This window comes from Coregonus clupeaformis, chromosome 27 (genome assembly GCF_020615455.1).
Source record: "Coregonus clupeaformis isolate EN_2021a chromosome 27, ASM2061545v1, whole genome shotgun sequence".
Lineage (NCBI taxonomy): Eukaryota > Metazoa > Chordata > Actinopteri > Salmoniformes > Salmonidae > Coregonus > Coregonus clupeaformis.
This window is the reverse complement of record NC_059218.1, coordinates 6,112,630-6,126,996: the sequence shown is the minus strand read 5'-3', so window position 1 is coordinate 6,126,996 and position 14,367 is coordinate 6,112,630. Positions and strand designations below refer to the sequence as shown.

The following is a 14,367-nucleotide window of genomic DNA, read 5'->3' as shown; positions in this document are numbered from 1 at the left end:
TCCCATTGCATTTGTATCAAAGCAAAAGATGGACATTATACTATACAAGTCATTGTAATTTAATCAATTAAAATTGTTCATTTAATTTATTTTACTGTAATGGTTTGAACAATAAAGAAATGTTTTATTGTCACACACCAGATAGGTGCAGTGAAATGTGTTGTTTTAAAGGGTCAGCCATAGTAGTATGGCACGCCTGGACCAAATTAGGGTTAGGTGCCTGGCTCAAGTGCACAGACAGATTTTTCACATTGTCGGCTCGGGTATTCAAATCAGCGACCTTTCAGTTACTGGCCCAAAGCTCTAACTACTAGGCTACCTGCCACCCCAAATAGAACAGTTACTTATGGAAAATGTATTTACTTTAGATAGTTTAAAATCCCTCTACTCCATTGCCCAAAAAAACAATCACCAATGGATTGTGAGGATCATTGTTGAAGTCTTCTTGTAAGAATGGTATTTTACAAATAAGTAAAAAACAGCCTACTCAACCTATGGCTCTTCGGTGTACACCAAGATTGTTTTTCCTTCCATTGGTTAACCATTTGGAGCAGAGTCCAAAGGATGAAAACTCAACCTCATTAACTGAACTTCAGAGGAATTCCTCACTTCACATGCGGAATGCACTTAGGGTCAGAGGGCAAAGGGCCAGAGGGGAATCCACCCACGCCCGGGCAGGCAAACCTTATTTAAACAAGCCTGGAATGCCAGGCTGCAGGACAGGAGCGGAGGGGATGGGAGAAACCTCTGCCATTTGCATGGGTGTGAGAATGGGTCACGACCAGCACATGCATACACACTTTTATAGCAGGCTACTAACAACCATTGTTGTAGGCTTACTATAGTACTTGAGTTTGCAAAAGTTATGGTAAAGGCCAACAAAATAATGTAAAATGTTAATACTGAATAACAAATACGCTTGTTCTGTAATTATCAAATCAAATTTTATTGGCCACATGCGCCGAATACAACAGGTGCAGACATTACAGTGAAACGCTTACTTACAGCCCTTAACCAACAGTGCATTTTTTTTAAATAAAAAAGTAAAATAAAACAAAAAAAAGTGTTGAGAAAAAAAGAGCAGAAGTAAAATAAAATAACAGTAGGGAGGCTATATATACAGGGGGGTACCGGTGCAGAGTCAATGTGCGGGGGCAACGGCTAGGTTGAGGTAGTTGAAGTAATATGTACATGTGGGTAGAGTTAAAGTGACTATGCATAAATAATTAACAGAGTAGCAGCAGCGTAAAAAATAGGGTCGGGGTGGGGGGGCATTGCAAATAGTCCGGGTAGCCATGATTAGCTGTTCAGGAGTCTTATGGCTTGGAGGTAGAAGCTGTTGAGAAGTCTTTTGGACCTAGACTTGGCTCTCCAGTACCGCTTGCCGTGCGGTAGCAGAGAGAACAGTCTATGACTAGGGCGGCTGGAGTCTTTGACAATTTTGAGGGCCTTCCTCTGAATTATGTAGCAAGATATTTTTTTAATTGAGTATGATTTTCATCATTCTGTTTTTGACCATAATAAGTTAACATGAGTGATGTCATTGTCAAAACATGTATTCTTGGCAGATTGAAAATAAGGATTTGGCTGATAACTGATTTACTCTTGAGAGTAAGGTTATCAATCTACTCAGTGGTTGGCTAGTTCTTGGGTTGCCCGTTTACCTGCCGGTCTTATCTGAAAATTCATGTGAAAGGGACCTCCTCTTTACACAGAACCCTACATTCCAATGGTGGGTTGACTTCTCCTTATTTTAGGACACCCAGCTTGGCGAACCATGTTCCAGATGCCATGCTACAATCCCCATGGCCCCAGTGGAATCCTGCCACCTCAGGGCCCTGTAACTGGGGAGAAACTACTGGATGCTCTGGCCAATACGTGACGAGGGGCGGACCCTGGAAATTCAACAGCCCGTCTGTCCCGCTTTCTGCCTTGACCTCCCTGACCCTTCCCCACCCCCAATGTCCTGGAAGCCCCCCCTCAATATGGTCGCTCTCGCTCGCCCACCAGTATCCTACTCCCTCTTCCTGTCAAATGGTACAGAATTCCTCACCATATTCGCTAGGTGTGATAGCCTTTTGATTGATAGGCATTTTCTGGTAACTCTGATCAATGTCGGAAGTGGGCAGATTGGTTGTGGCTTCAGTAACAAATATGAAACTTTAAATTGATAGAAGTGTCTTCGGTTAATTCAATCTCGATGTACACACTGCCCACCACCATCCAATAGCATATTCAGATCATGGCCAAATTAATTTGCAGACAGATTTTCTATAGACAAAATGCAACATCTTAATTGCCACTTTCCTATTTAGGTAGACAAGTGTAACAGGACCAGAGGTGACTCAGCAGTTTTGCCACCCATCGCAACTCTGGTCCAGTCGCCTTTCACACTGTGCTTGATAAATCCCTTACTCAGCATCTTTGGTGCGATTAGGCAGCCATTTTCCCACAGAAGCTTAAAAGGCTCCTCCATGCTAGAGCTTCCATCAATCCTTTGACGTGCAGCGGATTCTCTGGTGGACCTAGACTAGAGAATGGAAAACAGAGCAGAAAAGCATCTTTAGAAAATAGAATGATACTCACCAATTCTGTCAGATGCTCCACAAGGGTAAAAAAAAATACAGAAAACATACTGTACCTTACAGCTTCTTCAAGGGAAAGCCTTTCAGATCATGGGACACATACAAAACACCTGGCACAACCCAAAACACCTATTTCACCATACAGTGCTTTAAAATCAACGCATAGCAGACAAGTTCAGCAGTGTTCAAAGTGAAAATATCTGTATAAATGTTTTGTTTAGTTAACCTAATGCACTTGGGGGAGCCCAAGCAAATTCTTTGTATACATTATTTGTTGTAATTCACATGCTGTGTGTCTGAGGGAGCTATTCATAATCGGGCTTGAGCATGTCTAGATATTCATTTTCACCATGCCTCAAGTATGACTTGGACTGTGTCGCCATCCAGTGGTACATCTTAGAATTACAGCACATCTTTACATAAGTGTAACAAAAGGGCATTTGCTCATATTTTATCTCAAGAGAACACATTTCAACGTCTATTCCTCGTACAAAAACAGAGTATTATTAATATAAACCACCAGTAACATTGGCCTCATCACACGGAGTATGACTGAATTAATCAAACATGATCCCCTTTGCCCGATACAGGAGCTAGTGTGGACGAAAGTAATCTATCAAAAAGGTCTCCAACTTTCTGCCCCTAAGTTAGCAGCTATGGCAATAAGAGATGGACCCAGGAGCAGTACAGTTAGAATCATCTTTTATTTACAGCAGAATCCTGACTGAATGGAGGGAAAGGAACAGGGGGGGTTAAAGGAGACAAACTGTTTTAGATTCAGCTCATTAGGATTCATGTGTCACTAAACAGTTTTAAATATATATATATTTTTTTATACAGAATCCATTCAGCTGTAATGTCAACGCAGCAAAAGAGCTAGAGCCCTCTGCTGCAAGGGAGGAGGAAAGAAAAGTATAAGATGGAAAACTAAGAAACCCCTAAAACATACAAACAAGGGGAGAAATAGAAAGCCATCTTCCATAAAAAAATGAAAACATCTGTATTTTTCTTCAATTATTCATCACTATGATCATCATCAGTTCTCTTTTCTTTGCCAAGTCCATAAAGAGGCAGAGAGGACAGGGATGGAGTTGTTGTGGTAACATACAGGTCCATGATGTTTAGGCTGTCCGACAGTGGTCTGTCCCACAGCCAGACAATGTCCAGGTAATGTATTAAGAGTGAAATTCGGGGCTAAACGAGTCTCAGATCTGCCAGGCGGCCTTTTGGGTCAGAACTGTTTAGTCCTCCAGACTTCTGGCCTATGTCCATGTAACTTTCCTCTCTGCAGCCTTGCTGGCAAAGCTTAATGCATTGGTTTGTGCCAGCAGTCTCTGCCCTGTTGCTGCAGTCTGAGGAATGACACACTGTACACTTGACATGCAAGGCCAGAGAACAAACATAAAAAACAGGTAAAAAATAAAACTCAAGACAGGAAGCCAGTAAACTGCATTTTCCATTCAAGTCTCTCTCTCCCTCCGACTGTTTTGCTCTCACAAACACTCTTTCACACGCACACACTTTAATTCCAGCATTGTTTAAGCTATGATCTAATTCACGGTTTCTCAAACTGGGTCCTGGGGCCCCCGTTTTGGTTTTTTGCCCTAGCACTACAGAGCTGATTCAAATAACCAACTCATCATCAAGCTTTGATTATTTCAATCAGCTGTGTTGTGCTAGGGAAAAAAACAAAACGTGCACCCAGAGGGGTTTGAGAAGCCCTGATCTAACTGACAAGCACCACAAAACTGTGGGAGGAATGACAATCCAAAAACATCCAATAACTGTTGGGATACCCAACCTTTGACAGTAAAACCTAGCTATGGGTTAGTTAACCTCTCAGGGTCCATTGATTACAATCCTTTATTGAGATAAATCCCTCTGAAGGGCGTAATAGAGATTTCCTCCCTCAAGGTCCATTACAGACTTTATAGAGGTAATTCTATAAGACCAGGCACACACACACAAACAGACACACCTCCAGGTGCAGCCACGGCACATGTCGAGGGTTAACTTTGTTTCCCCGATGTCCATTTTGTCACTCATGGGAGGGAATGTGTTCACAAGTAAACCACTCCTAGTGTGTCTAACCTTATAGAACCGAGCTGTGATCCAAGTAAGAGACCTGCCCAAAAAACGACATGTCCCATCAACCCCCACTCTCTAAATGTCAAACCACAAGTTCTCATTGTCAATGTCTTTTATACCTGTCCTGGATCTAAAATCAAAAACATCATTCAATGGTTCATAATAATGAAATAACACAGTCTCACATACTATGCGCTCACACACACACACACACACCATGACACCCAAATACTTGTGTACACATTTATATATACAAAGAGAGATGCTTTCCCCCTCAATAGTAGGGACACATTCACAATTTATAATGCATAATTTCTGTATATGCCAAGAATAAAATATTTTCTAAATAAAATACCTGTATCTGTGATGGGGCAGCGAATGACGAAAGGTGAGCTTGTTAGAGAGGGGGAGGGTGTTGAGGAAAAAGAGGAGGCGTTCAGGGGACAGAGGGGTAGATGGAGGGCAGAGAGATGGATGGATGGAGGGAGCGACTGATGAACCGTTGCCGTTCCTTCTCGCTCTCCCGTAGGCTGCTGGTCCTGTGCACTGATGTCATTGTCCTGCGTAGTGGCAGCAACAGTTCTGCCTACTCTCCTATCCTCCTCTGCAGTTCATTCCAGAATAATAACAATAACTGTAATGGAGATGATGCTAAAAAAAAGCCTCAGTCACATCCCACACACAGTAGTCCATATAGGGGGAGGCCTGGCCTTGGAGTCCGGCAGAGACGGTGAGATACACAGATGAGGGGACGGAGGGGCGGTAGTAAAACAGAGACCAAGAGCAAAAGGAGAGAGGGAGAGGCCTGACAAAATGAAATGGACCATGGTAAGGGAGGGGGAGGTGGGTGAGGGATGGAAAAGTAGGGAAGCGAGAGAGAGGACAAAAATAGAAGTGTGAGAAGATAAGGAAAGAAAGGGAAGAGATGAGAGAGAGGAAAACAGGAAGCAATGAGGAGTTATGTCTGGCAATGAGGTCCACACACTGCTGTCCATATGTGAGGTCTGCTGCTCAGAGGATGGGTGGAAAGAATGAACTAGTGATGAGGAGGACGAGGCCTCTCTTCAGTGTGCAACTCTCCCGCTCGCTCCCTTTCTCTCAGGACAGGGGGTAGGGGTCCCTGGTCCTCCCCACGCTGGCTGTGTTCCCAGGGTGCATCATACCTCCAGGAAGCGGGAGCTGCTGGCCTTTGTGTGGAAAGGCTCTGACCACATACGCCGCAGGTCTCCCTGTAGGCCACACCACAGGGTTAGCTTCCCTGTAAGTACTAGTGGCTCAATTATTATCACACCACTCCTATCCTCAGCCACATATATTACTCCTCTAGGCATACCACGTGTTAGACTGCCTTTACCAACTAGCCTAGCGGATTCCTTACCACATATTAGGCAGGGCAAACCCGTTTCAGTGATTTCTGGTATATCATAAATATAAATCAAATAGCAGCATGTTTTTGGACTCATTTAGCAGTTTTTACCTGATTAAGTACAATACCATTGGAAATGAATGTTGAAAGTTAAATTTATATTCCTAAAACTTAAGTTGAAATGACAAGACATTTGGATAAATAGCCCAATGTCAAAACACAGTTTTAACATGGCCAAATCAATAACCAATATGCAGAAACAGTTAGTTATGAAAACCTAAAAATCTATACAATACATACATTTGCAATAATTGTAATTATATTACTTGTATTTTATTTTAAACGAGCACCTTATAAAAACCCTGTTGTGGTAATAAATCATTGATATCGATTGCTGGGGGGGGATCCTATTGAATACTAACTAAAAGAACCAAAGGAAAAAAATGTAAATATCACTAGTTAGTGAGCAACCTGCAGAAGACAGCCAGCTACATTTTGGAGTGATGCATTTTGATTTGGGGTCGCCGAAGCGCAAAGTGAAACGCAACACTTATATTGACATCACGTTGAAATCAACTGCGAGAGAGGGGGGAGATGAGGTTGCACGTCCTGTTAAAACTAACATCTCAAAAACCATATAATAATGTGTACATCACTGGCTAGAGGACAATTTGTAGAAGACAGATAGCTACATTCTGAAGTGTTTTTCCATTTACAATGAGGAGGGGGTGCGAGGGTGGGTGCTGTGTGATTATTTAAGATACTTTTCGAAGAGGTTGGGATTAAGATGTTTTCGGCAGATGGGTGGGTCTCTGCTGTTCCAGCTTCAGGGGAAAGCTGGTTCCACCATTGGGATGCCAAGACAGAGAAGAGCTTGGACTGGGCTGAGCGGGAGCTGCCCTCCCGTAGGGTTGGGAGGGCCAAGAGACCAGAGGTGGCAGAACAGAGTACTCAGGTTGAGGTGTAGGGTTTGAGCAGAGCCTGAAGGTTGGGAGGGGCAGTTCCTCTTGCTGCTCTGTAGGCAAGTACCATGGTCTTGTAGTGGATGTGAGCTTTGACTGGAAGCCAGTGGAGTGTGTGGCGGAGCTGGGTGACACAGGATAATTTGGGAAGGTTGAACACCAGGCATGCTACAGCGTTCTGGATAAGTTGTAGGGGTTTGATGGCACAAGTGGGGAGCCTAACCAACAGCGAGTTGCAGTAGTCCAGACGGGAGATGACAAGTACCTGGATTAGGATCTGCGCCACTTCATGTGTGAGGTAGGGTCATACTCTACGGAGGTTGTAGAGCATTAACCTGCAGGAGTGAGTCACTGCTTTGATGTTTTCAGAGAACGACAGGGTGTTGTCCAGGGGAGTTGTCAACCGTGATGGAGGTCTTGGAGTGGGCAGTCCTTCCCCGGGAGGAAGAGCAGCTCAGTCTTGTCGAGGTTGAGCTTGAGGTGGTGGGCCAACATCTAAGCTGAGATATCTGCCAGGCACGCACCTGGGTGTCAGAAGGGGGGGAGGAGAAAAGTAGTTGAGTGTCATCCGCATAGTAATGATAGGCGAGACCATCTGAGGCTATGACAGAGCCAAGTGACTTGGTGTATAGAGAGAAGAGGGCCTAGAACCGAGCCCTGGGGGACACCAGAAGTGATAGCACGTGGTGCAGACACAGATCTCTCCACGTCACCTGGTAGGAGGGGCCTGCCAGGTAGGGTGCAATCCAAGAGGGGCTGAGTGCCTAGGATTGGAGGAGAGGGAGACAGAAAAGGAAACAAAGTAGTGATCAGAGACCTGGAGGTGTTGCTGTGAGATTAGTAGGCGAACAGCCTCTAGTATTGCCTGCCTTGTGAGTGGGAGGGGACTGGGAAAGGATGAGGTCAAAAGAGGCAAGGAGGGGAAAGAAAGAGTTGGAAAGAAATTAATCGAAGGCCGACGTCAGGATGTTGAAGTCACCCAGTATGAAGAGCAATGAGCCATCGTCAGGAAATTAGCTTATCAAGTTGTCAAACTCATTAAGGAACTCTCCAAGGGCACCTGGTTGGCGATAGATGACAACCATGTTGAGCTTGAGTGGACAAGTGACAGTATATAATTCAAATGAGGAGATACAGGTGAGTGAGGGTGAAAAGAGAAAATCTCCACTTGAGTAGGTCTGTGCCACCACCGTGACGACCAGATGCTCTCCGACTATGAGAGAAAACGTAGTCAGATGAAGAGAGAGCAGCTGGAGTAGTAGTTCTCTGGGGTGATCCATGTCTCCGTCAGGGCCAAAAAGTCTAGGGACTGAAGGACAGCATAGGCTGAGATGAACTGCGTTCTTGACCGCCGATTGGCAGTTCCAAACTCTGCCAGAGACCAGGAATTCCACATGGGTTGTGCGCGCAGGGTACACTAAATTAGAAGGCTTGCAGCCTCCCCCAGGGAGAGGACCGAACTGGGATAGAAAACACACAGTTGCCAAAGCTACAAAAAAGCAAAATGAGATCTGAAAATAACTAGGTAAGATACCCAACTGAGAGAGTGGTGTGGAGCCTTCCTCTGCTTCATTCCTCAAATAACTTGGCAGAACCGTCATTGTTTCGGCGATGGTCTTAGTTTTGACGATGAGATCGCAGCTGACACTGATTACCAAAACCACAAAGGTTGCATTTTCATTGAAGTGGGACGCCAACCCGCTAAGTGTAACAACACTTTTTTTGTTAATCACTTCCATCGATATCACGCTGAAATCAATAGAACAGGGGGCAAATGTTTGGGGTGTAGTGCTGTTTAAAATAACAGTATTCAAAGGCCACACGGAAACTTGGAATAACCTATACATGGTTGGTTAGATGAGAACTTGTAGAAGGCTTATATCTATATTTTGGAATGGTGGATATTGATTTCGGGAGGCTGCCAACCAGAAAAAGGGAACAGACCACTTTTTCTGTTAGTTAACTTAAACGAATAAGACATCAACAGTCACAACGGTTGGCTTCTATTTAAGTAATAGTTTGACTGTCAAATCCATGTATTGGTGTGTGGTCAGCGACTTTTATAGAGACCGCCCCGAATTTTCCATGCCATTTCCTGGCAATTTCATTAACTCTGCGTTCTAAGTCCTGCACATCCCAGCATGTGTGACTAAATCAACGGTACAAAACCAAAGATGTTGATCTGTTTTTAGCAATCAATCTTATGTCATTGTGACGACTATAAACTTTTAAACTAACGTCACCAATCAGAGGTAAAAAGGATGTGTAATTCCACTAAATGTTATGGGGTGAAAATGCAGCGTGTGTAAGGTAGTAACAAACTGTCCACATTAGGGAAATTAGCACAATATACAATAATTGAATATGGCAAAATAATTATAGATGTCAATTTACGATGATATTATGTTGCCCACTAACAAAATACTGCAACAATGACATCTATTTATCACTAATTTAACCATTAAAACACAATTTAACCGGGCCCTCTAGACTAGAGCCTCCATAGTGTCTGTGCAGCAGGCTGAACGTTTGACGTCCCCAATAATATCCTCTACATCCACTTATGTCCTCATCCATTACCTCTGGTCACTGGCCTGGTATCCCATCTGCCTTGATCCTGGATTACTCCTCTAGGCCTCCTCTACCACTTAAACACTGCCTCTATCGGTTCATCTCAGGCCCGTCTCCCTCCCTCTAGGTCAGCATTCAGTCAAAACACATTTACACAAAACACTTGAGTCATATAAAATGATTCCCCAGCAGTCCTGCTGTTTTGTCTGATCTCTTAACTTACTTATATGACTGACTCCATCATATTATCTCCCAGCCCATCACGCCCCTCTCCCCCTTATCAAGCCTCCCCATATGTACCTTCAGGTAGGCCATGGTGAGTAGAGGCAGCAGGGTGAAGGGCACCAAGTAGAGCAGGGCAGGCTGAGCCGCACGGTGGATCCTGGAGGCCACAGTGGCAGTCAGCAGGCCTGGAGGGAACAGAGACAGGTCAGAAACACTCCAGTCAAACTTCTAGGGGTTAAAGCAAAAAAAAGTTCACCTCCCCTTTAATGTAAGAAAGTCATGACCATTATGTTTTATGGGAAAGTGGGTCATTTTGTACATGTATTAAACTGCGTGTACGGCCAATTCCAGTCACCTTGCTTAGGGGGTCCGGGGTCCTCCACGGGATAATTTTTATATCGAAGGACTGAGGAGCCCAGTTCTGGTGACCTCTTAAAAGCCCCAAAACATACTGGTAAAAAATGTAGTCAAAATAATTGTAACATATTGGACCATGCATATAGCCCAGTGTTTCCCAACCCTGGTCCTCGAGTACCCCCAACAGTACACATTTGTATTGTAATCCTGGAAACCACACCTGATTCAACTTGTCAACTAATCATCAAGCCTTCAATGAGTTGAATGAGGCGTGGTCTATTGTCAGATGTGCTATTAGCAATAAGCATCCTCACCTGTAGCCCAACCGATGAAGCATAGTGGCTACAAAATTGTACATAGGCTGAAGCATGGGGTTTGTCAATCCTGATTGTTGTTGTTATTATTATTATTAATTATTTTATTATAAATACATATAAATAATTACTAAATAATAGTTTTTTTTATTACAAAGCATGTCATTGCCCTTTTAAGACTCCATTGCCCCCTTTGAGCCGTGTAGCGTAGCGATGGGCATTCTGAGTATTTTCTGTGAGCTGGATCATTTGGCTCCGTTCACCTAAAAAGAGCCGTACGTTTGGCTCCCAAACGGCTCTTCGTTCAGTAATGCTTAGAAATTGACCTAAAACCATGAAAAAAAAATAGTATTTTAAAGCCTAAAATATTGCCTACCACGTCAGATGGTGAAATGTGAGTTCAGATATATTTTTACCTGACCAAATTATTAGACAGCCTGCGAAAAAATAAAAAATAATGTACGCACTGAAAAAAAATAGCGTGGACTAGAATGAGGCTCTCTCCTCACTATATTGTTCCTGCACTGAGGAATTACCATCTTCAGAGAATGTTTTTATAATTTATCTGCAGATAATTGATGTATGGAGGCCAAAAAGCAATAGAAACAGTATGCAAATCAAGGAGCCAAATGAACATGTCTCTCACATATGCGATTCGGTTCCCGACGTTCACCATAAAGAGCCGTTCAAAAAGAGCCAATCGTTCGCGAACGACTCATCACTACTGTTGCGCAGCTGCTCCTAAACCATGCTTGAAACGCTGGTTGGAACTGCATTTGTAAAACGATGCCACTCGTGCAATTGAAAGTCTAATAATATTGAAGGAGTAATTAAGAAATAGTGGTAGCAATGGAAAATTGGGACCCCCCCTCTTTTTTACTAAAGGCCAAAACAGTGTTCAAAAGTATTTTTGCAGTAAGTATTGTTGTGCATTGACTGCTTGTCAGAATACATGTCTCCCTCCCTATGACTCTTGCAACTTGAATGCGCCTTGAGAGGAATATTTATCTTGCATAGAACACACAACAAGCAGACTAGGTAAATAGGTAAACTATTCTATGGTGTTGCCTGATTTTGTTCTAGTAACAACATTACATGGTAAAAGTAGTAGCACTGGAAAGTTGCATCCACACCTGAATGATAAAGTATAGGCTTTGAATGACTGACTGCAGCTACAGTTGGCTACACACCGCTGTTTGAGTTGAGTGCCGCGATGGTGCGCATGATATACTATTTAATTCCCTTAATCTGAACATCTGAGTGTCAGCAACAATCATGCATGTCAGTTCAGTGCACACAGCTTAACAAAAATAAATAAATAATGAGATTTCATTTATTTGGGATAATAAACTGGGTGGTTCGAGCCCTGAATGGTGATTGGCTGAAAGCCGTGCTATATCAGACAATATACCACTGGTATGAAAAACATTTATTTTTACTGCTCTAATTACGTTGGTAACCAATTTCTAATAGCAATAAGGCACCTCAGGTGGTTGTGGTATATTTCCAATATACCACAGCTAACGGCTGTTTCCTTAGCCGTGGTATATTGGACATATACCACACTCCCTCTGGCCTGTGTGTACAAAACATTAGGAACACTTTCCTAATATTGAGTTGCACCCCTTTTGCCTTCAGAACTGCCTCAATCTTCAGGGCATGGCTCAATTGCTCTCATCCCACAGATGCTAAATTGGATTAAGATCTGGTGACCGGGCAGGCCACTGCAGTAAACTGAATTCAATGTCATGTTCGTGGAACCATTCCTGGACAATCCTAACCTTGTGGCATGGAGCATTATGCTGAAAAAAATCTATTCGCAGATGGATACACTGCTGCCATTACATTTTAGTCATTTAGCAGACGCTCTTATCCAGAGCGACTTACAGTTAGTGAGTGCATACATTTTCATCAATGCATCTGATTAGCAATGTTGTTCCGATATCATGTGGCATTCAAACGTTGCTCCACTTTTATCAAGGGGCCCAATGTGTGCCATGAAAACACACCCCACACCATCACCACCAGCCTGCAGTGTCGACACGCGGCATGATGGATACATGTACTCATGTGGTTCTCCATACCATACAAACTATCACGGATTACAAAGGGAAACCTAACTGCCCAGTGACGGGAGCCTACCAGAAGAGCTAAATGCCTTATGCTTGCATCGAGGCAAGCAACAGTGAACCATGCATGAGAGCACCATCTGTTCCAGACGACTGAGTGACCACGCTCTCCATAGCCTATGCGAGTAAGACCGTTAAACTGGTTAACACTCACAAGGCCGCAGGGCCAGACGGACTACCAGGACTCCTACTCAGAGCATTCGCTGACCAGCTGGCAAGTGTCTTCACTGACATTTTCAACCTCTTCCTGACCCAGTCTGTAATAACTACATGTTTCAAGCAGACCACCATAGTCCCTGGCCCAAGAATGCCAAGGTAACATACCTAAATGACTACCGCTCCGTAGCCATGAAATGCTTTGAAAGGCTGGTCACTCCACACTGCCCTTTCCCACCTGGACAAAAAGAACACCTACGTGAGAATGCTGTTTGTTGACTACAGCTCAGCGTTCAACACCATAGTGCCCAAGCTCATCACTAAGCTAAGGACCTTGGGACTGAACACCTCCCTCTGCAACTGGATCTTGGACTTCCTGATGGGCTGCTCCCTGGTGGTGAGGGTAGGTAACACATCCGCCACGCTGACCCTCAACACGGGGGCCCCTCAGGAGTGAGTGCTTAGTCTCCACGACTCCAACACCATCATTAAGTTTGCCGACGACACGACAGCGGTAGCCCTGATCACCAACGACGAGAGAGCCAATAGGGAGGAGGTTAGACACCTGGCAGTGTGGTGCCAGGACAACAACCTCTCCCTCAATGTGAGCAAGACAAAAGAGCTGATCGTGGACTACAGGAAAAGGCGACCACGCCCCCATTCACATCGACAGGGCTGTAGTAGAGCAGGTCGAGAGCTTCAAGTTCCTTGGTGTCCACATCACTAAGGAGCTATCATGGTCCAAACACACCAAAACAGTTGTGAAGAGGGCACGAAAACACCTATTCCTCAGGAGGCTGAAAATATTTGGCATGGGACCTCAGATCCTCAAAAAGTTCTACAGCTGCACCATCGAGAGCATCCTGACTGCTTGCACCCCTGCTTGGTATGGGAACAGAGGGTAGTGTACGGCCCAGTACATCACTGGGGCTGAGCGTCCTGCCATCCAGGACCTCTATACCATGCGGTGTCAGAGGAAGGCCCTAAAAATAGTCAAAGACTCCAGCCACCCAAGTCATATACTGTTGTCTCTGCTACCGCACGGCAATCAGTCCTGGAGAGCCTGGGACCAAAAGGCTCCTTAACAGCTTCTACCCCACAAGCCATAAGACTGCTGAACAGTTAATCAAATGGCTACACGGACTATTTGCATTGACCTCCTTATTTGATTATTATTTTTGCACTGACTCTTGCACAGGCTCGATACACTCACTGGGCTAATCACACACTGACACCATCACACACATGCATATTGACCACACACACGCTGCTGCTACTCTATTATCTACGCATCGTCAGCTTTACATTGACTCGGTACCAGTACCTCTAATATATAGCCTTGTTATTGTCATTTTATTGTGGTAAAATTGTTCCTTTATTTTATTTAGCTAATCTTAAAATAACAACTGCATTGTTGGTTAAGGGCTCGTAAGTATGCACTTCACGGTTAGGTCTACACCTGTTATATACAGCGCATGTGACAACTTAAATTTGATACCCCTTCTCCAGTGTTTTCCTTCCTATGCCCACTGCAAACGTAGCTTCTTGTTTTTTGCTGAAAGAAGTGGAACTCCGTAAGGTCATCGGTTGCCATACCCCATTTGTTTCAAAGTA

The 14,367-nt window shown here is 44.1% G+C and overlaps 1 protein-coding gene across 4 annotated transcripts in view; it reads right to left on the bottom strand.

The window, feature by feature from the left end:
- Positions 1-3,270: 3,270 nt before the first annotated feature.
- LOC121541753 (signal peptide peptidase-like 3) overlaps positions 3,271-14,367 on the bottom strand; it is a 39,713-nt gene continuing 28,616 nt past the window's right edge. For all 4 annotated transcript variants that reach the window (XM_041851033.2, XM_041851031.2, XM_041851034.2 and 1 more), the window contains exons 10-11: positions 9,873-9,982; positions 3,271-5,902 (exon numbers count right to left, since the gene is read on the bottom strand). In XM_041851033.2, coding sequence (XP_041706967.1) covers positions 5,831-5,902; positions 9,873-9,982 — 182 coding nt within the window. In that variant the 3' untranslated portion in view covers positions 3,271-5,830. The remainder of the gene's footprint in view (positions 5,903-9,872; positions 9,983-14,367) is intronic.